This window comes from Salminus brasiliensis, chromosome 13 (assembly GCF_030463535.1).
Source record: "Salminus brasiliensis chromosome 13, fSalBra1.hap2, whole genome shotgun sequence".
Lineage (NCBI taxonomy): Eukaryota > Metazoa > Chordata > Actinopteri > Characiformes > Bryconidae > Salminus > Salminus brasiliensis.
The window spans coordinates 20,209,905-20,233,294 of NC_132890.1; the positions used below are offsets into that span (position 1 = coordinate 20,209,905).

General features: G+C 40.3%; 1 protein-coding gene across 1 annotated transcript; it reads left to right on the forward strand.

Moving 5' to 3' along the window:
* The first annotated feature begins 1,653 nt into the window (after nucleotides 1-1,653).
* On the forward strand, nucleotides 1,654-22,464 carry pid1 (phosphotyrosine interaction domain containing 1). The gene is made up of 3 exons (XM_072695518.1): nucleotides 1,654-1,903; nucleotides 13,805-13,951; nucleotides 17,694-22,464. The coding sequence occupies exons 1-3, from the start codon at nucleotides 1,874-1,876 to the stop codon at nucleotides 18,180-18,182; spliced, it is 666 nt and encodes a 221-aa protein (XP_072551619.1). The 5' UTR covers nucleotides 1,654-1,873; the 3' UTR covers nucleotides 18,183-22,464.
* The last annotated feature ends 926 nt before the right edge of the window (nucleotides 22,465-23,390 follow it).

Genomic DNA, 23,390 nt, shown 5'->3' on the forward strand with positions numbered 1-23,390 from the left:
GATATCCATGGTTTTTATGGAGACTTACACTGCTCAGACTGCTGAGGTAATCCACAGAGAATGCCTCCCAGGGGACCATCAGAAATCAGAAATGTGACCCCTGACCTTTGGTACCTGTGGATTCCAGATGTAAACAAAGCAGAGAGATAGATAGATAGATAGATAGATAGATAGATAGATAGATAGATAGATAGACAGAGAGAGAGATCAACACAAGCTGTTTTTTTATTTTTTATTAAAACGCTCAAAACCTTTGTTCAAATCTTTATTATTTTTGTGATATTTATGGTAAATTTATTATATAAAAATAACAGATCTACATAACAATCTGATATTGAAACAATCTGGGTTTTTATTCAAACATTCAAAATTTTAGCCTTTTATTTCTGAAAAGTCTGTAAAGGAACATAATAGTTCATCTGTGTTTCCATCAGCTATTTCCTGAAGGTGGCGTTATACACTCGCACCACACAGCGCAGAGCTTTGTGTGACACATGAAGGGGTTAAAAAAAGAAGGGGTTTAAACCTTTCCTATTTTTTATGATATTTATTTTATTTTATGATTTTTCTTTTTGTCTATTCAATTTTCTATTCACATTTTTAAAATGATAAAAACAGGTTGTATGCTATCTGTGTCCATTTGACCTGAATATCAGTAAAACTAAGGAAATGGGTTTAAAAGGTGGCGTGTTTGACCTCTGCCCCAAGTTAGGCCCTCAGTGTTCTCAGAGGTGGGTTTAAAGCCCCTCTCACTCACTTCCAGTGAGTGCTGGGGGGGGGGGGGGGGGGGGGGGTCTGTTCCTGTAGTTCAGCAGATTCTGACATTTCTCACTATGGTACTATGGCTATGGTAGTTTGCTTGCCATTGGCCTTGATTGTTCCGAGTGGTTGATGTAGTGGTTGCAGGGCAGTTGCTATGCTGTTACAAAGTAGCTGCTATGTTTGCTTTGCAGTTGTTGCTAAGGGGTTGCTAGGCATTTGCTATGCTGTTGATGTGGTATTCCAAATTGTTACTAGCTGTGCTTTGCTGTTCGAAGTGGTTGCTGTGAGGTTGCTATGCAGTTGCTGAGGTATTCCAGATTGTTGCTGTGCTGTTGCTAAGTGGTTGTTAGGGTATTCCAAGTTGTTGTTTTTGGTTGCTGGCCGGTTCCAAGTGGTTTCTGTAAAGTTGATAAGTGATTGCTATAGTATTCCAGGTTGTTGCAATATAGTTACTTGCTATTGGCTTTGAAATGACTCGCTCTGTATGGCAAAGGACGCTATTTTAGTTTTTTTTTTTGAGTTCAGGGCGATATGGCTGTATTATTTGAAACTCCTCCTGCTGTGTAATAGCGCAGTCTTCCAAACATGGTGGAGGGAGCTTGGCATTTGCTATGCTGTTGCTAAGCAGTTGTTATGGTATTGCAGGTTGTTCATATTGACTTGCCAGCCAGTTACTTTGCTATTTCAAGTGATGGCTATGGCATCCCAGGTGGTTGCTGTTGTGAGGCTGCTAGCTGGTTGCCTTGCTGTTAAACGTGGCTGGTACAGCATCTCATGTGCAGCTTCTTGTTTTTCCCCAAAACATTGTAAACCATCTAATGTCCTGCACAGCTGTGATGAGGCGTTTACAGTGGCCTCTGCTGGTCGCTATGAGAACTGCATGAAAACAAACAAAAAGGAGAAAGAAGGAGGCGCGTGTCTCTCCTGCAGGCGGAGCTCCTCGCGCCCCCGTCGCGCTGTGTTTTCTGCTCGGCTTTGCTGGAGGAGTGGAGACGCGAGAACATAAGAAGGAGAAGGAGTTCGGCCAGCGGCAGATGTTGATCAGGAGGACCATCAGCAGCGTCAGGAGCAGCTTCAGCAGGCCGCGAGATCCGCCCCGTACCGCGCTGAGATGTGGCAACCCGCGAGCGAGAGATTGCAGGTGAGGAGCGTAGTTCTTGGGTGGGTTCTAGGGAAGCTTCTGGTGGGTTCTGGAGCTTTACAGTACTATAAAGCTTCTTATTCCCCCAGACTCTATTCACATTTTCCGTTCCACCTTATAGTGCAGCAGTTACATTCAAGTGCTGGGAATAAGTAGCCAATTCCAGCCTGGTCACACACAGGTCCTTGTCAAAACCTCTTCTGAACCTTAAAGCTCAAGCTTTCCTCCTACCTGCTGCTTCTGGATGGCTTTGGAGGGCTTTTTGGAAAAGGTTTACTGTTGCTAATTTGCTCCAGATGTCCAGCACTGCGGCCAGAGAAGACTTGCACCCCCCCTTCTCTCTCCAGCAAGGCCATGGCTTCTTTTCTAGCTTTGCTTAGAGGGGCAGCAGGGCTGGGGAAACTGATTTTAGCCTTATGCATTTTTGCAAAAAAAAAAACATTTTTTTAAGCTGTTATTTTTGTAAGTTATAATATTATAGAATAATTATATTATATTATATGTGTAATAATCATAATAATGATAACTATGTTATGTAATACATTTTAATGAATGACACAAAGCCTTTCTTTATGTTTTCAAAGACTTGTGCAAACGGAGTGCAAATAACCTAAACTTTACTGTTCACTATATCTTCGCTGTTCAGTGGAAAAACATGAATCTCTAAAATGGTGACTTTAAATGAGAAGGCAAAATTGTTCTTGACTTAATTTATGATTTAAAGCATTTTCATTGGTCTATTCATCAAGAATTAATTACACAATGTACAGAGACAAAAAAAATTAGATGCATAGATTTCGTTGGACAGCAACGGTGTACAGTGATGTTTATTTGTGTTTATTGTAATGTTACCCTGAGTGTTTACAGTCACATTGTTTTAAAGCTTCAAAGACTTTATATGCAAAGAGGTTTGACCCTATAAAGTGTGAAAGTTCTCGCTGTGTGTGTCTGTGTGTGGTATGGTGACCATATGTCAGTGAAAACACACTTCTGTAAAAAAAGAAATGACTTACTTTGTTTTGACTTACTTTGAATTGTAAAGCACACTATTTTAGTTTTTTTTTTTTTAGGGCTGGGTGATATCGGCTATATTTGACTTGGTGTTGTAATAGAGAACAGTTTTGTAGCAGTTCAACAACTCACAGTGAGAGTTAGCCAGTCTAAAGTTCAGCTTCCAAACATGGTAGATGTAGTTTCACACACTGTTACTGTGACGAAGAAAAAAACAGTGCTATGCGGGTAATATAGAAGGAATATGACCACACGATGCTTGCCGACATTTTCACAATCTGTTCTTTGCATTGTTTCGGAATTTTGTGATGAAAGAACCAATAGAAATGCTTCATAATGACTTGGAATACAATATTTTTTACATTATCTTCCATTGAAAGTTAAGAAGGTTTTTTCCTTCTCTTGTGATGTTGCCATTGTGAAGATAGAAGGTTGTTGTCCTACATCGACGATATACAGTTATTTTAATGTAACATTTTCCACCCTGAGCTGCACTAAATCCAGTTAAACAGCACTGAATATGTGCCATATGAGCCCACAGTGATCAAATACCAGAGATTAGGACACATGGTAAACTAACACAAATACTTTGATTATTTAAACTTATTCTAGTAGCAGAATAACAGCAGTCCCCATAGACATGCCATCAAACAGTTTTCCCACCAATCAAACAGATATTTCTCTATATTTCCCCTTTTCTGTACTATAACAGTGTGTGTGTTCATGGTAAGTGTGTTGGATGACTGCGTTGTGTGTAGTTGTGTGAGTCTCTGTGTGATTCACTCCTGTATTCTTTGAATCTCCTCTTGGTGTTGTAATAGAGCATCGTTTTCACTAACAATGAGAGTTAGCTAGGCTAAAGAACACCCTTCAAACATGGTGGAGGTAGTTTCACACTGTGTTACAGTAACCAAGACCCTCAAAGTAAACAATTAGAAACCCACTCTTTGAAAAAAAAAGTAGATAGTAGAGTAGTCTGTGTAGATAAAATATGAATGAAACAGACTGAACCTAAACTGTAACAGTGACTTAGGCTTTTGTTCACTTGCTAGACCCAGTAGGAGGTGCTAATGATGTCAGGAGTACGGGTATCCCCTGTCTCTCAGCAGTAAAGCCGAGCAGCAGTGCGGTCATTTAAAGTTTTTGGTCACTGTGAAGCACACAAAACACCCTGGACACCACAGAAACATAACATATGCAGCCCCATAGCAACAACATGGGATACTATAGAACCTGCGTAGCAACACTATCTAAACCGTTTGAAACAACCACTTGTTATTTTGGCTCATGTCAAAGTAACACTCAGATGAACGTTAGTGTTAAGTGTGTATCATGTGCTGTTGTGTGATGCAGTCGTTCTGTCCCCCAGCCGAGAGATCGGCCTTCACTGTTTTATCTTCATATGGAATTTACTTTGTCTTTCTGCAGTAAAACAACCTATGCTCTGAACGTGTGTGTGTATGTGTGTGATAAACGCAGTTGGCTGTGTTTTTGTTTCCCCTTTCTCTGGTGACATGGTTGTGAGTGGTGCTGAGTGAATGATATCTCTCTCTGAGATCTGTGGGTTCAGCTGGAGGACAGATCAGCGCTATATCAGTGCTGACTTCGTCATTTTATTAAATCATTGGTTTATAAGGTCCATTCATGGTAAGATATTACAGTTATTAAAGCTAACTTAATAAAAAAGTTTTAATTTTTAAACTTGTTGGGTAATTATTAGGGTATTGGGGTAATATTTGTTATTGGAAACATTTTATTTGTTAAAGCTGACTTTATAAACATATTATTGTAATAACTCTTAAAGCAATGGTTTAACAACTTTTAATGTTTAAATACTAAGCTTATTAAAGGACCCATGACCATGTCTTCTAAACTGGGGCTAAACTGCTGTAGACTGAATGGATGGAACTAAATTTCTGTACGTCAAATGGGTGTCTAAACTGCTGTAGGCTGAATGGGCAGAGCTAAACTGCTGAAAGCTGAATGGGTAGAGCTAAACTGCTGAAAGCTGAATGGGCAGAGCTAAACTGCTGAAAGCTGAATGGGTAGAGCTAACCTGCTGAAAGCTGAATGGGTGGGGCTAAACTGCTGAAATCTGAATGGGTGGAGCTAAACTGCTGAAAACTGGATGGGTGGGGCTAAACTGCTAAAATCTGAATGGGTGGGACTTCTTTTAATGTTATTATTGCATTGCAACTTACATTTACTTGAAGCCATCCCAGCATCAACATTCAGTGTCCTCCTGTGTTTACAGTCAGAGTGGAATTTGGTCTGGAATTTTGGGGAAATTTGTTGGTCAGTTTGATTGTGTGATTAGGAGGAAAGATCGTGACACTGACCTTTACTGGATTTTGGTTACTGTGACTCAATACAAATATGTACACACACACACAAACACTGGCCTTTGAGACCTTAGTATACCCTTTCCTGTAACAAGGAGGCAAACCACTCACTGGCCACTTTATTAGAAACCCCTACCTTGTCCCTTAAACATTTCCATTAACACTCTCCCTGAGACACGAGAAAGGACACACACAGACACGCACACACACACACACTGTGAGACCTTAGTAAACCTTTTCCCGTAATAAGAAGGCAAACCACTCACTGGCCACTTTATTAGAAACGCCTATATTATGCTGCCACTTACTGACCACTTTATTAGAAACACCTTTCTTGTCTCCTACACATTTCCATAAACACACACTCTCTGAGGTACAGGAAAGGGCACGCACACACACACACACATACCATATCTTTGAATACATGCTCGCTTTGTCCGCTACGGGGTTACCATGACAACTAGCAGCAGCAGCATCTGTCTCTCCCTCTGCCTCCCTCTCTCTCTCTTGCACGCTCAGTAGTGTGTTGCCATGGCGACGGCCAGCGGTGATGTCGGGGCTGTCGAGTCTTTCTCCCTCTCGCTTGTCCTGTTCTCCTCTCGTTCTTCCTTTTCTCCATCATCCTCTCGCTCTCTTTTGTTCGCTATTATGGGATGTCAGACTGACCCTGGTGGGTTTATTGTTTACGTCCACCACTGTCCCAATTGATTCAGTTGTGTTTTATGTATTGTGTGTGTGTGTGTGTGTGTGTGTGTGCGCGTGTATGCATGTATTCAAAGGTGATGAGTAAATGCTTCTGAATGTGGAAAAATGGTGTATGTTTTTGCTGCTTAGTGCCCACTGCACTCTAACCAGTGTGTCTATTTATTTACTCACGTGTTGGTGTGGACAGTTGTTGGGGATGTGGGTGGAATCAGTTTGGTTCCTTTCGATCTTCTACCACTTGACCACATCCCCTTTTTTGGCTGTTCTTTTCCAGTTAAATCTGCTGACCTCAGGTTGCAAAATGCAGACGTAGGTCTAAATGAAGTTGGGGTCAGCGTGGCTTTGCATGTTCTGCTTCTGTGCTGGAGAAGACTGTTCCATTTCAGGCAGTGACAACTAAACTTCACAAATCTAAGACATCATAAATTAAGAGATTTCTGTAAAGGTGTCTGGAGGCCAGCAAAGCTTCATGGCTGAATAGCTTTAGGACCGTATAACATTTCTTGGCATTAGGACTAAATAGTTGAAGGTTTTTAGGACAGTATGGCATTTCTTTATTGGTTTTATGGTGGTAGGTTTTAGGACTGTAGTGCTGTATGTGTTTAGCTAGGGTAATGTAAGGCATATCTTGGCTTTGGGGATATAGGGCTGGCTGGTATTAATGTTTGGTTTAAAAATTGTAGGACTGCATGGCTGGGGCCTTTGGGCTGTAGGGCTTTAGACCTGTGGGGCTATAGGGTATGATTGTAGGGATTTTGGCCTGTAGGACTGTATATTCACAGCTATGTCACAAGTCTGGCTGTAGTTTGTTTCTGTGGATTTAGTGTATAAATAATTTTCCTGTGGGAGTTACTATGTAATACAACAGCGGTCACAATCATTGTGTGTCACAGAAGTGTAAGTTGTGTTGAATCCAGTGTGTGGTTGTGGTTGTCAAATGCAGAAGAAAACAGTGTGTGGCTGCTCTCCATGAGGAGAAAGTTTTTTTTCTCTCTAAAAACTGCAGCTTTTATTACACAAAAAAATGCAAAGCAAAGACTCTGTGTGTGTGTGTGTGTGTGTGTGTGTGTGTATTTTAGTAGCAGACTGGTTTAACTTTTCTCAGGAGTGTTCTGTGTTTTCGGGTCCTGAAGTGCTGCCTCATTTTGAGGTTTTTGTTGTTGCTGGAAAAGTCGCCACCTCCATCAATCACAGCCTTTGCTTCCGCACAGCTCCTCCAATGAGATCACAGCAGCCCACACAGGCTTTGTGAAATACAACACGGATGCTCACAAAATTACATGTACACACGCAAACACACACACACACACACACACCAAGTACTCCAGCCTTAGTCAGTGTGAAAAGTAGCCGTGTGGACTTGTGGACCTGGTGAAAATCTCGCTGCTGGGATAAACACGACCTGATCCATACAAAAGACAAATGAACTCTTCAGAACTCGAAAGAGAAGTGAATAGGAATGGAAAAGTCTAGTTAGCTAAATCAAGTGTGTGTGCTTGTGCAGAAAAGGAAAACTGTGCAGGAATCTGACAGTCCTGGTCCAGATTTCACCACCCCTGTGCCTAGAGTGGAGTGGAGTAACATACACTGTTACAATTCAATAGAATTGGATGGAATAAGAACTAAGTTGAATGAAGCCCAGAGTTACAATGTTTTCCCTGTTACAGTCAGAGGAGCATCACAATGATTCTAAAGCTACATAATTTTGTTTGTAATCAACATTGCCTACATGTCACAGTCACACAATAACACACACATGAAAGAATGCACAATGAAATGTACTTAAGTAGAATAGAATGGAATGGAATTGAACCTAATGGAATTTAGTGGAGTGGTATGTAAAAGAATATAAGCTAATGTAGTGGAACCTAATTAAATATATTAGAATGGAATGGAATAAAATAAAACTTTTTGGAATTTACCTTATAAAATATGCTGGGTCCTAATTAAATAATGGAATTGAATGGAATGGAAGCTAATGGAATCTGACATTTCAGGTCCAGAATTCACCACCCCTGACGTAGAGTGGAATGGAGTAGCCTATGTTGCAACCAAATGCAGTGGATTTGAACAGAATGGAAATTAATGTAATAAAATGGAAATTAATGGAATGAAACTTGAATAGAATTAGAATTAGAGTTGGCTGAAGCCCAGATCCCAGAGTAGCAACAATAGCAGTGCTATTCTCCCAGAGGAGCATCCCAACAATTCTAAGACTGACATTATGTTGTTTTCAATCAGCAATGGCTATGTGTCATTCCCCCTCCCACAGAGCACTGTATAAACACACACTCTCACATGAGTCGCAATCATGAAATGTATTGGGACAGAATAGAATGGAACTTAATAAAATGAAATTGAACCAATGAAATAAATCGGAATGGAATAGGCTACAGTTGAACCTAATGGAATGGAATAGAATGGAACCTAATGGAATGGAATAGAATGCAATGGAACCTAATGGAATGGAATAAAATGGAGCCTAATGGAATAGAACAGAATAGAAACTAATGGTATATAATGCAATGGAACCTAATGGAATGGAGTTGAATGGAACCTATTGGTATTGATTGGAATGGAATGAGACCTAATGAAATGGAATGGAATGAAAGCTAATAGAACCTAATTAAATGGAATGGGATAGAATTGAGCCTAATAGAATTGAATGGAATCTAATGGAATGGAATATTATGGAACCTAATGGAATGGAATAGAATGGAAACTTAATAACCATAATTCAATAGAACGTATTTGAATGGAATAAAATAAAACATAATGGAATGGAATGAAAAAAAAATATTAATGGAATTAGAACTGAATTAAAACTTGACTGAAGACCAGAGCAGAGTCATGGGAGCACTACTATGATTCTGATATTATAATAAAATGATTTTAATCAGAAATGGCTACAATTTACAATCACACAGTAACACACATGAAATAATACACAGATGTATTGTGTATTAGAATTTAATAGAATGGAACTTATGAAACTGAACCTAATGAAACTTATGAAATTGAATGGACTAGAATGGAACCTTTTGGAACGGAATTGAATAGAGTCTAATAAAAATGAATTGGAACGGCCTTAAATGGAACATGGTGTAAAGTATTGGAATGCAATGAAATGGAATGGAGTGAAACCTCATGAAATGTATTAGAATAGAATGGAACTTTAGAGAACAGAAGGCAATATCTGAGAACAGAGTGAAATGGAAGTAGGAATGGCTATTCAAAACATTAAATGTTATCCTTACTATGATACACATATACCCAACACATTTTGTCTGTGTGTGTGTGTCTGGAGCCTGTGGCACATCTAAAATATTTCTTCCTGGCACGCGTTTAAATTCCACTCTTTCTGACCTGTAAAACCCATCACAGTGAGAGAGAAACACACACGTATAAATTAACTCTGTCACCCACACACGCTGTCATACCACTTGCCATATGTGTGTGTGTGCAGAACACTGGAGGAGGTGTGTTGTGGTGATTCTACAATTTTACACATTTTTTTATCTGTAGTTTCTTCTGCCAAACAAAATAATTCCATCAGCTTAGAGCAAAGTGTCAGGTGTTGTTGCTTAGTAACCAAGGGTTAGCAGAACGATACGTCCTGTGCTAGATCCATCAACATGTCTAAAGCACTTTTCAACCAGTCAGGTTGTGTTTCGTTCATAAGAAGTAAACTAAACACACACACACACACACACACACATATATATATATATATATATATATATATATATATATATATATATATATATATATATACACACACAAGGGGGCCAGACAGGCATGTTCCCTGTAGCGCAAAAACCAACCACCCCACCCGCCCCCAGCCTGTTCTGTTGAATAAGTTGGAAATAGCAGTGTTTTTTTAAACATCCTGGAAGCGAATAAAAATGAATCTGAGTGAAAATATGACTTATGAATAGAATTCCATTCCCCCTCCCACAGAGCACTGTATAAACACACACACACACACACACACACTCCCTCTCTCTCTCTCTCTCTCTCTCACTCCCTCATTCTCAGTTTAGTTTAAGAAAACTTAATGGGCAGTTCTAAAACTGTGTTTTAGAACTCTAATAATAGTGGTGTAAAGTAAGGGTGTGTTATTGTCAGTAGTGTAACAGGTAAGTGGTGTAACAGTATAGGTTTGTTACAGGTCAGTAGTGTAACGGTGTGGAGTGTGTTACAGGTCAGTGGTGCAACAGTGTGGGTTTGTTACAGGTCAGGGGTGTAACAGTGTGGAGTGTGTTACAGGTCAGTGGTGCAACAGTGTGGGTTTGTTACAGGTCAGTGGTGTAATGGTGTGGAGTGTTACAGGTCAGTGGTGTAACAGTGTGAGTTTGTTACAGGTCAGTGGTGTAACAATGTGGATTTGTTACAGGTCAGTGGTGTAACGGTGTGGAGTGTGTTATTGGTCAGTGGTGCAACCGTGTGGAGAGTGTTTTTGGTCAGTGGTGTAACATGGGTGTTGTATTAGTGAGTAGTGTAACGTGTGGAGTGTGTTGCAGGTCAGTGGTGTAACAGGGTGAGTTTGTTACAGGTCAGTGGTGTAATGCTGTGGAGAGTGTTTTTGGTCAGTGGCGTAACCGTGTTGTGTAACTCTTTATGCAATTGATAAGTGAGTTTTGCTGGGTGGTGGCCAATCAGTGCTGTATAGGAAACGGCTTTGCCATGACACAAGCCACCAGAGCTGGCAAGTAATAGTTTTTCAGCAAGAAAAATCAGTACTGTACATTTGTTTCGTTAAATAAGCTTGTTTCTTTAAATGTTTATTTTATTATTTATTTATTCATTTATTATCTTTAACAATTGAACTATGTAATGTGATGAACCGTATAGACAGATAACCTCTAACTGACACACTCGCTCATCCATTCTTTAGGCACCATGCGTTCTGTGAATGAGTTCTGTGAGTCTGTATCTAACACTTTCTGCTGTATTATAATGTTTAACAAAATATCTAGTCGTGTTCTGCAGCCTCTACCTTTGTCTAGTCTAGATTACTGTCCATATCTCTTCGTTCCATCCGAAGTTAAAGTGTCAGTGGTGTGAAGGCTGCTCTGTCAGATACATTAAGGAGCTGAATCAAACAATGATTTTAATAGAAGTTCTGTTCCGCCTAAATAAGTTTGCTAAGTCTTAAGTCAAGTCAAGTCAAGGCAAGTGGGTTTATTGTCATTTCAACTACATACAGAGTACACAGTGAAACGAAACAACGTTCCTCCAGGACCATGGTGCAACATAGACAGTGCATACAAGACGCAGTCTTAGATTTAAATACATTGATATTTCAAACAGACAGATTTTCCACTCCAGCACGATTAAACTTGTTTAGCTTCAGTTGAAATGCTCTGTTCATCATATGTTATTTTTAACAATGCGACCAGTAAACTGCAGGGCTGAGTTGTGGGACAGATTTACTCATATCTATCCTACCATCGGATTTAAATGAAGCATAGTAAGTGCTAGTTTCTTAGGCCTGTCCATTCAAACGTCTGATTCAGTGGTGTTGAACATAAATGCTCTGCTTTGCAAGTCACCTGATTTTTCATGGATCAGACCAATACTCTCCGCCACTGAGCAGTAAACATTGCACTACGGCAGACGGCAGGGTCACACAGAGTTCAAATGTTTTTTACTTCTGCTCGATAAACTTCAGCCAAGACAGTCTAGCCTTTAGTCCATTTTGGAGGGACTTTCAGACATGTCTGCCTGTTGGCTGTGCTTGAGGTCCAATGATGATTTTGAGGGTTGAAGATCGGCAAACACTCTGTTAAACATTTTATGCAAAGGTTTCGTTCACAGCAGTGGTGTGTGTGCCTGTGTTTGTGTCGCTGGTACAAGTGTAAATGTGACCGGCACAGAATCGGTTATATGAGGCTGATCTTCTGAGCTCTAGTTATGGCTGATCATTCCGGTCTCCGACTAAGCAATCGGTGCATCTCTAATTAATATTGGCAATCAGTTTCACCAGTTTAAAAGACTTGAATCAGTTAGGCCTGTGAGGTTGAAATGCTGGGCTTTTTAGTAGTCTGAAAAACAGATTTCCAAATGTAAATAGACAGCATTGACAGAGGTGAACATGTTGATTTCAGATGGGTGGTGTCAGAGTTTGTTTAAAAATGTATCTGTGAACTGAATATGAATCTTAAAAACTCTTTCTATCCATTATTACACTAAGCATGGATTACAGTATAGTGTGTGATTTTGCAGATGATGCTGCATTTTTAACATAAAGTATTATTTACACTCAGTGTCATGATTGTGTAACTCAGTGTAAAAATGTCTTCAAAAGTAAAGGCCCTTTTTAAAGATATGTGTTAAGTACATTTAGGAGTGCATACTTCTATACTGTTACTTGAGTGAAAAATTTAATTTTCTAACTGTATAAAGTATTTCTAATATCTGTGCATTTATGGGACTTGTGTATTTCTGCCACCTCTGCAAGCCACAAGCTCAACTTAGTATGAGAGAGGGGAGTAGAGGCTAATAACAGCTTTTTCAGATAAAAAATCTCCTAAAGCTGATCCATGAAAACAGAAGCACAATAATTGGAAAGCAATTTTTATACCGCTGTTTACCCTCAAAACTCTCAGAACAACAAGGGAGAGCTCACATTACTTTAATTTTTTTTAATTATTCAATAGTACAACATGGGAAGTACATAGATTAGATGAGAAGATTATGTACAGACATTCAGCAGAAGATAAAAACATGTTTGAAGGCAACAGAAACTTGCTTGGGACAGACAGATGTCGAAGAAAGCGAGTCGCTTCACTGCAGTGTGAAAGCACTGTAATGCCTACTCAATGAATGGAGATGGAATGGAATGAAATGGAGTGGAATAGAATAAAACCAAATGGAATTATATGGAATGGATTCTAATGAAAAGTATATGAATGGAACAAAGTGGAACCTAATGAAATGTATTCTAATGGAATGGAGTAGAACCTACTGAAATGTATTAGAATGGAATGAAGTAGAACCTAATGAAATGTATTAGAATGGAATGGAGTAGAACCTAATGAAATGTATTAGAATGGAATGAAGTAGAACCTATTGACATGTATTAGAATGGAATGGAACAAAGTAGAACCTAATGAAATGTATTTGAATGGAATGGAGTAGAACCTATTGAAGTGTATTAGAATGGAATGGAACAAAGTAGAACCTAATGAAATGTATTTGAATGGAATGAAACCTTATGTTAGTGGTGGTCATATCGCCCATTAAACATTATCCTTACTGTGATAAACACATAAACAGGGTTCTGTAATACACCTTACATACTCAACACATTTTCTGTGTGTGTGTGTGCCTGTGTGTTTAAGTGAAATGTGTGAGTGCTTCCATTCACTGGCCACTTAATTAGAAACCCCTATTTTGTGTACATGAACAGGGCTGTGGTATCAGTGCAGGCTTCATTCCTGGGAGAGCAGTGCTGAATTAAAGGTGGACTGAAAGCTGAATATCTGAAGCTGAGGTTATGTCTAATTTTACCTCAGTGGGTTGCAAGACAAACTCTGCCTCTACATGAGGGTCTAGTCAGGAGAAGGTTGGGAAAGCCCTGGTATATTGGACCATAGTGGGTTATTCATGAGCTTCAAAGCTGAACTGAGTTTACAGTGAAAAATTTTTACTTCTGACCCAAAGCCATACATCATTTAGGATGAGTAAACCATTTATCTACACATGGTTTAGAGTGCAGGGGTCTTGATTTAATTAGATAATTAATTCATTTGAGGTGAATTTGTGATTTAATTCTCTCTCTTAATTCTTCTCTCTCTCTCTCTCTCTCTCTCTCTCTCTCTCTCTCTCTCTCTCTCAGCATTTCCAGAACATGCTGAAGACCAAACTGAATGTTTTGACTCTCCGGAAGGATCCATTGCCGACTGTGATCTTCCACGAACCAGAAGCCATCGAGCTCTGCTCCACCACGCCAATCACCAAAACCCGAACACACACCGGCTACAAGGTACAGAATACACACACACACACTGGCTGTAAAACCCAGTCAGATTTTTTACAGTTGTGGTGAATAGAACCAGACGTCTGAACCTCTAAAAGTTCTCTCACTAAAAGTTATTATTCTAAATGATAATGAATACACTGCCTGATGCCAGAGACATCAGAAGAATTTGGGTCTAAAACATGTTTTTATATATTAAAATGGTGAAAGGATACATGCAGGGCATTCCCTAAAGAAAAGGTTTATTGTATTTGTTCAAATCAGCAACACTCCATATAAAACGCAGTAGACATTATTTTTGTGTTGTCATGGTGACCATCTTATCAGGTCACATTCTTGGATTTATTATTGTGACCTAAAAACTTCAAGGACTTACTTTGCTTTAAACACACACACACATGTTTAGCCCACAGTGTGTGTTGTTGGTGTTCTGGTTATGTGTGTGTGTGGAGGGTGAATGTGCGTGGGGTTGGCGCTGCCTGGCACAGGATTTAGATTTAGGTTTGGGTTTAGACTCAGATCAGGTGATTCAGTTAAAGCGATTCTTTTCTTCCCTGATTAGTTATTACTGAAATCAGCTCTGGGTCAGGGGTGTGTATCGAGTGTGTGCCCAGTCACACCACCAGAATCATCTTAATACAGATTGGCAGCTTAACAGTAGGAGTACTGTGTTAGTGTGTGTGTAAGTGTGTGTGTGGTCGATCTGAAGAGACAGAGGAACATAACAAATGAAGAACAGAGAGAGTGAGAGAAATAGAAATAAAAGAAATGAAAGGGGCAGAGTGGATCACAGATTGCGAAATAAAAAATAAAGAGAAATCAAGAATTCAGAAAGAGAAAAAGGAGAGAGAGAGAGAGAGAGAGAGAGAGAGAAAGAGACAGAGCGAGAGAGTGACTCATCTATTTAGCTTCATCATGTAACTATTCAACAAAACCAACCTGCATGCTGTTTCCATGGAGACTGACTATATAGTGTGTGTGTGTGTGTGTGTGAGAGAGAGAGAGGGGTGCATGTTTCACCATGCTTTTTTAAGTACTGTGAGTTTATATTATTCTATAAAATTATATATATATATAATTCGACACTGGGATGGGGTCATATGGAGGTTTACAAAGGTTAACAGTACTAAAAGATGGGGAACAGTGCAGAACTGTTTAATAGTATTTGTTTAGAAGAGATTATAATTCTCAGGACAACACAGCAGTGTTAACAGTGCATTCCACATCCTTATTGATATCATGCACTGTGAGTGTGTGTGTGTGTGTGTGTGTGTGTGTGTACTACCAGGGAATTTCTAAAACACAAAAACAGCAACGAGAGAGGAAGGAATAAAAATGGCAAAAGAAGAACAAAAACAAGATATTTTAGCCAGAGCTAGACAGGAATATGTGCACACACACACACACACACACACACTGTTTTCAGATTGTGTTGGGAACTTCTGGTATTGATGGTGAAACCATCTGGACGTCCCATATCTGTGTGTCTGTCTCCCTTCGCTCTTCAGCTGTGTGTGTGTGTGTGTTTGTTAATTTATCCATAAATGTGTGGAATTGGCTTTCCTTTGATCTGGGATAGACTTTAGTTTGGGTCAGAACCACAACTCTCTCTCTCATGCTCACTCAGTCTCTCTGTCTCTCTCTCTGTCTCTCTCTCTCTCTCTCTCTCTCTCTTTGTCTCTTTTTATCACTGCCAGTCTCTCTCTTTCTGTTTTTTATTGCTCTAAATGTTATGCTATTATCAGAAGAATGAACAATAAACAAAAACCACAGAAAGAAAAGAGTAACAATATTTTAAAAGAGAAAGAGAAAGTGAGCGAGAGAATGGAAGCAAGCTAGAAGGCAGGATAGAGAGAAAGAGCAAGCCAGAAAGAGAGTGATGGAGGGAAACAGAACAAAAAAGGAGGAGAGTGAAAACACAATCCTTAAACACCATATTTTGAAAAAAAGTGTTGGGGACTAATACACTCCACCTTGTTACACCACTGACCAATAACACACTCCCCACCAATAGCATACACAAAACAGTTACACCACTGATCTGTAACACACTCCCCACTGTTACACCACTGACCCATAGTACTCTCTACACTGTGACACCACTGACCCATAGCACTTTTCACACTGTTACACCACTGACCCATAGCACTATTCATACTGTTACACCACTGACCCACAATACTCTCCATACTGTTACACCACTGACCCATAGTACTCTCTACACTGTGACACCACTGACCCATAGCACTTTTCACACTGTTACACCACTGACCCACAGCACTCTCCATACTGTTACACCACTGACCCATAGCACTATTCATACTGTTACACCACTGACCCACAATACTCTCCATACTGTTACACCATTGACCCATAGCACACTCCACACTGTTACACCACTGACCCGTAACATACTCCTCACTGTTACACCACTGACAATAACATAATCTACACAGTTATATCACTGACCAATAAAACTCTCCACACTCTTACACCACTAACCTATAGTACTCTCCAGACTGTTACACCACTGACCTATAGTACACTCCAGACTGTTACACCACTGACCCATAGTACTCTTTACACTGTTATACCACTGACCCATAGCACTCTCCGGACTGTTACACCACTGACCAATAGCACTCTCAAAACTGATACACCACTGACCCTGAACAGTAGAAAAATGAAGATGTCTTATTGTTATGTTGACGATTATAGAGATTATTATTATGATTATTGGTATAGTTATTGTGTTACTCTGTGAGGTTGTTTTGTTGTTGTTGTAATACTCTGTTCAGTGCAGTTACTGCCCACACTCTCACACTGACCAGAGAAAGAAAGAGAGGGTTGGTTTTCTCTGACATGAAAAATGATCCAGCTGTGTGTGTGTGTGTGTGTGTGTGTTTGTTTGCGTGTTTGTGTTTTTGTGTGTGTGTGTGTGTGTGTGTGTGTGTGTTTGGTTGTGAAAGGCGTCATTATGAACTCAGAGGTGAAAGACCCATTCTGTATTCACTGCAGTTAACACAGTCTGTTCATACGCACACAGACACACACATGCTTGCGTTTGAAGCCATTTGAGCTTCACTCCAGAGGGAATGTTAACAAGTTTCTTAGGAATGTCTAGCTCGTGGAAAATTCTTTGTGATACACGCATACACACGCACAGCCACCGCTGCTGTCCACACTGCCCTCTTGTGCTGCAGGTGAGTGCTGCTGCTTTGTGCAGAAAAACACCAGAATCAGACATTTAGAGGAAAGTCTGATCAAACAGTCCAGATATACACTGTTACTGCACTTGTAGCACAAGCACACACACATATCCACACACGCACACTAAAAGAATGTATTTTGTGGAACTGTGTGTTCTGTGTTTTGTCTTCGTGTTTTACCCAGATTAGTGAGGAACGTGGATTGTGTGTGTGTGTGAAAGAATGTTTTGAAGAAAACAACAGAGAATCTCCAACAGTCTCGCCACTGTAATTACGCACACATTTTACAACACATGCAATACATTTACTCAGAACTGTGAGGAAGAGAGAAAGAGAGTGAGAGAGTGGGTAGATACACACAGAGAACGAGAAAGGGGAGTGATCCGGGAGAAAGAAAGAGAGAGAGAGTCTCATTACCAGAAGGAGATCATCACTCTCTCAGCTTCTATTCGTCTTTTCTTCTTCTTATTATTAGTTTAAATGTGTTGTTTTACAGCTGGACTTAACTGAGTGTGTGTGTGTGTGTGTGTGTTTCACAGGTGACGTACCTGGGAAAGGTGACAATCTCTGGCACCCAGTTCCTGTCAGGCTGTACGGAGTCTGCTGTGGTGGGATTATGGGATACGAAGCGTTCCTCCATTACCCCAGACGATTCTATCACACCTAGCAATGCCGTCCTGGAGATCCGCCCTTTCCAGGTGCGTCTGCATCACCTGGATGGGCGACGTGAGGCTATGGTTGCTATGGACACCTTCCAGGTGGCCCGAATTGCGTACTGCACGGCGGACCACGAAATCAGCCCCAACGTGTTTGCGTGGATTTACCGACAGATTAACGATGACCTGACGTTCCAGATGGACTGCCATGCCGTGGAGTGTGAGAGCAAGCTGGTGGCTAAAAAAATAGCTCACTCCATGATGGAGGCCTTCAAGAAAACCTTCCACAGCATGAGGAGCGACGGCCGCATTCACAAGAGCGGGTCCTCGGACGAGTTCCCGGAGGATTCCTCCACTCCCGATGACGGCTGAGGTGGAGACGGGGGAGGCGTGGCCTAATTAGAAGGGGTGTGACTGGGAGAACCGGTGGGGATTAGTGGTGACCCCACCTTTTTCTCTGTCTTTGCCCTTTCTTTCTGTCTTTCAGATGAAGCATTAAAAAAATTAAAACAATTCTAAAACAGTACATTAAGATTTTGAAACTAGAACGAGGGTATTGTAGTCTAGAACACAGTCTCTGAAATTCCATCAGAAGCAACATCTAGAAGTTCTCTCTGCCTTTTTTGAGATCACAGCTGACAGCTGCATTGTGGCCACCTTGCTCAAGCACCTAAAGAGTCATTGTTTAACTCAAATGAGGTACAGCACATTTTTACTGAACATTGTTCTAGATCATTATGACGGAACTTTGTTTTGGAATATCACTATGGAACGTTGTTTTAGAAGATCATAATGGAAGGTTTGTCACTATTATAGAACATTGTCATTTTTTAAATACTGCTCTAGAAGATCATTTTGGAACTTCGACCCAGTCATTGGCTCCAGAACGTCACTGTGGAACACTGGTCTGGAAGATCATTATGGAATTGTGTTCTAGGCTATTGTCTCAGAACATTATCATGTAACAGTGCTCTGAAAGATCTTAACAGAACATTGTTTCAGGATATTTGCTCTAGAACATCACTATACACTGTTGTTCTAGAACACTGATGTGGAATGTTCCTCTTGAACACTGATGTGGAATATTGTTCTAGAACATTGGAATTCTATAACATTGTCTTGGAATTTTAGAAATTTGTTACTCTTGGATGCCTGACGGATCTTTGTTCTGGAAGAGTATTGTAATGGAACATCATTGTGGAACGCTGTTCTGCAGGATCGTAATGGGACATTGTTCTAGAGCATTGTTATGGAATTCTAGGAAATTGTGATTGACCATTGCTCTAGGATATCGTGATGGAACTGTGTTCACCCTGATCAAGCTGTATTCTAGGTAATCGTGACACGACTTTTTTCTAGAATTTTGTTCTGGAGGATCACAATGGGACCTTGTTCTAGGACATCTTGTTTATCGTTAATGGTTTTTCAAAATGAGACGATCGCTAATGATTATTCCAGAACATTGTTATGGTTGCATTGTTCGGATGCTGCTGAGAGTTGTGGCCATTCTTTAAGGGGGTGGGACCCTTCGCTCTGCCCCCTTTCATTCTCCTTAGCCAGTCACAGTGTTGTGGGATTAGGAGGTTTGAATAGAACTCAAAGTGAGATGATGTCTTTGTAGTGATGGGGAAGTTTAGTGCCTCTGAGTGAAAAACTGAATTAAATTAAGTTTATTTGGTTGTGTGTAAAAGGCAGCCTTTCCTCAAGCGTTCCCTCAGCTTTTACTAGGCCATAGACAAGCCTCCTGTACTGAATGATCATCTTAGAGAGATTGTGAGTGTTTTTAGAACCCCAGGTGTCTGCCGACCATGAGCCTTTTCATATCTCCATGGAACGGGTTCTCTTCAGTATTATCCAGTCTTGTGTGTGTGTGAGTGCATGTTTGAGGCAGACTCAGTGAAACCAAGTTTGGGGGAAATGTGTGTGCCTTTGTGTGTGTGTGTGTGTGTGTGTGGGTGGGTGCGTATTATCTTTCAACCCAACTAGATGAATGTGTCCAGAACCTGCAGGCACATTCTTAAAAATGAAGATTCATATGTAGGGCTATCACCAGGGGTTATCAGTATGTTGGTGATATGGCAAAAAATATTATGTCAAAGAACTTACAGAACCTGTATCATGAAAAACAGAACGTTCACTTTCCTTTTTTAATTAAATACTTTGATGGAGTATGCAAATGTTGTCAAAGTTCTAAAACTTAGTTCATATACGGAAACTAAGCTGTTCTTGTGATGATACAGCAAATTTGCATATAGGCAAAAAAACAGCATATTTGCAATTAGCTGACAGCAAATTTAGCCCTGCCCACTCACGCTAAAGTTATAGTAGTATCAACAGGCAACCAGAACTGTGCTCATTTACATATATCAAAAACAGATCTTTTTAAATTTGTTACTGTTTTTAATCAAATCCTAAACAATTCTAGGGGGGTGGGCTGAGGACTGATTATTTCGCTTAAATGGAGGTTCTCAAGACTGTATCAAAACAATAAGCATCCACTGAAAGGTCCCCTGACCTTCTTTGTACCTGTATTTTCTAGAGTGTGCTGCAGCTGCAGGGTCTGGACATGTTGGCTCTTTTTGTTTTTATCATTTTTGCTGCTTTTGTATTACCGGGGGGCAGTGGGTGGATGGTGCCAGCCCTGCTTTACCTTGCCATGAGAGGTCAACGGTCATTCCAGAAGCTGCTCGTCGTGTGATTATATCAGTGCCAGAGGTTTGCAGGACCCCCGGAGACTTAAGTGGTCCGTGAGAGTGCCTATCTCTCCTGCAGTGCTGAATGTAGGACGCCGTGCTTTAAGCTCTGTAACCCTGTAGGTACTGAAAGTCTTGTTTGTTATTTTTTGTTGATTTATAATTCTGCTTTTTTTTCCCTATACATTTGTACTCACAGGTCATTTGGAAACTGTGCTGCTCTTTTCTGTGCTTTCACGTGTAATGATGTGATCTGTTTCCTGGAGCATTTGGGACGGTTCTGAACAGCAGAATCAGATGACAACCCCTTGACCCCTTGTCTTAGTTAAAAAAAGTATTATCCTTTGGCATTCCCAAACATTTATTAGGCTTTCTTGTAATTGTGAACATCTCATTCCATTGTTGAATGACTAAACCGTCACTGCAGAGAAATAGCCGAACATTACGCATTGCAATAGTGCTAAATTCTGCATCTGCATTTAAGCGTCTTTTTGAGATTTCACAAGTGTAGCTTGGTTTGACAGGAATATCCCAGTGTCACAGTTTAACAGGAGTTTCTACTTAATTAGGCTGAGGGTTCCTCATGGTTCTGCAGTGGATGTTCTCTAAATGCTCATACACAACAGTTTTACACACCAAACCTTGTACAGTGCCGTTAAAGTGAGGTGCTTCTATATTTCTGACTGTTTGGGTGGAAAAGAACCAGCTCTGTTGTCTGTATTTTCACTAATTTTCGGTCATGTGATGGAAATGGGGCACAAACGTGGTCAAGCTGAATAGTTCATAACAAGATTCAGGTTTTTTATTAGCAGTATTACTGATAATGTTGATTAACTTGCTTTATTATTAGCAATATATTATGTATATCAGTACCCTGTTCACACATGTACTTTGTGCTGGCCACTTATGATCGAGTCACCCAGGATGCATATTAATGCAAGGTGTGAACGGGGCCTCAATGTGTGTATTGTGTGTGTGTGTACACTGATATACTCACTTTGCACAGAAGACTGGGGTTTTAGCTTGGCACTAGCGCTCCAACATTAGACCCGCCTCCTATTTGTACATGCCACTACTCTACTTAATCTAATTACATCCATTCTGTCATCATATCCCTTAACAATGTGTTCATCGCAGAGACTCCATATCAAGATAATGTTAAAAGCAATCCAATGAATCTTGCTGCCCACCACCACACACAACCTGTCCTCTTATTAGCGTGTGTTTAAATGTAGGTACTTTTGTAAAATTGTTCAAAGGCTCCAGGAAACAGAAGTTGATGTGAAAACACTCTTCGAGTCACCTTTTGTACAGTTCACTGTGGAACAGTGTGTATGTGTGTGTGTATGTGTTTTTGTATCAGTGTTAGCCTCTGTGCCACACACATCACACCGGTCCCTCCAGAACACCCGTGAATTTTGAAACAGAACTGTGGAACAGGATTAACACGAGAACAGACCAAGTTTGATTCTGTTCAAATGGACTGAATTCTGGCTCAGGATGAAATTGATCAAAAACTGGACTAGATGACTGAACACTAGTGGAAGGCCCTGGCCGTCTATAGAGAGAAAGAAATCTATATAAATATAAATATATATATATATATATTAAAAAAGATATATTCATTGTATTTGAAACTCATTCGTTAAGCCTTTGTAAATACAAGTTTACCAATTCTCATCATCTCAGATATTACAGACAAGTGTTAATAGATATTTTTGATTAAATCAGTTACCATGGTTACAGAATCAGTATTGTGTCCAAACCTGGCTGTGGAGTGGAGGGCAATTTAAGATTTAAGACAATTTAAGTTTTTCGTTCTTTTTTTTTGTAAAATCCTGGTGAACGTTCTCACTTGTCCTAAAGGTTTAATGTTTGGACGTTGTTATTGTTTGTGTTTTCTATCCTGTACTTGCCAAGATAAGTTACATCAATCACATATAAACTATCTACCAATGGAAGACGTGCAAGTGTACTTTTTCAAAAACGTTTTGGTGAACTCTTTTGGTGGTTTTGTTCCTCAGCAGTAAAGAAAGACTCCTGGAGATCCAGACTTCCAACAGCCCAGTGGATTCAGAGCTAGACACCCAAACCCTGGTTAATACTCTACAACATTGTTCTTGAAAAGCAGTCTCATCTTCAGAAGGACTGCAGCTACTGCGGCAGCTGAATGGAAAGCCTGGACTGGAGCATCTGTCAGAATCTTTAAAAATGAATCTATATATCTAAACTGCACCAGTAAGGGATTCACCATTGTTACAAGTCAAAGATCCCTTTTTGCAAAGGCAGGAAAGCTTTGGTAAAATATTCTTTGAACAATTTCTCATCTTCTTTCTTTACTTCTCCCTTCTGGTTTACCCTCCCTTTCGTATTCTCCTCCCCTTCTCCCCTTCTCTTCTCACCTCCTTTGTTTTCTTTGTTCTCTTCTTGTTGGTCTGGTTCACTTTGAACTTGGAGAGGAGCTGAGTAGGAGATCTGGGACTCGTCCAGACTGAGAGATTCCTCTGTAGTCTGCTGTTCCAGCATCACGCTGTTGTGTCAGCCATATTGGCCACAGATGCTATAGAGGAATGTTGCTGATGTTTGATGTCACTGTTCTGTGGAGCAGCTCCACTGTGATTTGTGAAATCCAGACCAGGGGCAGAGCTTTCCTGGCAGTTGGAACAAAATTTTGGGATTTTTACTATCTATACCTCAATTTGCCACCTTTGGCCATGGGGCAAATCCGTGGACTGTGTCCTGTTCATAAAGGTTTGAAGTCTTAGTTGAGCTGCAGCAGGTGATGTAAAGTTCAGAGTCCACTCAACTCTGAGGAACAGTGCCCCCATAGCATTTACCTTTACAGCAAACTGAGTTTGAGCCTCTTTTGGGTGAGCCAGAGGCCAAT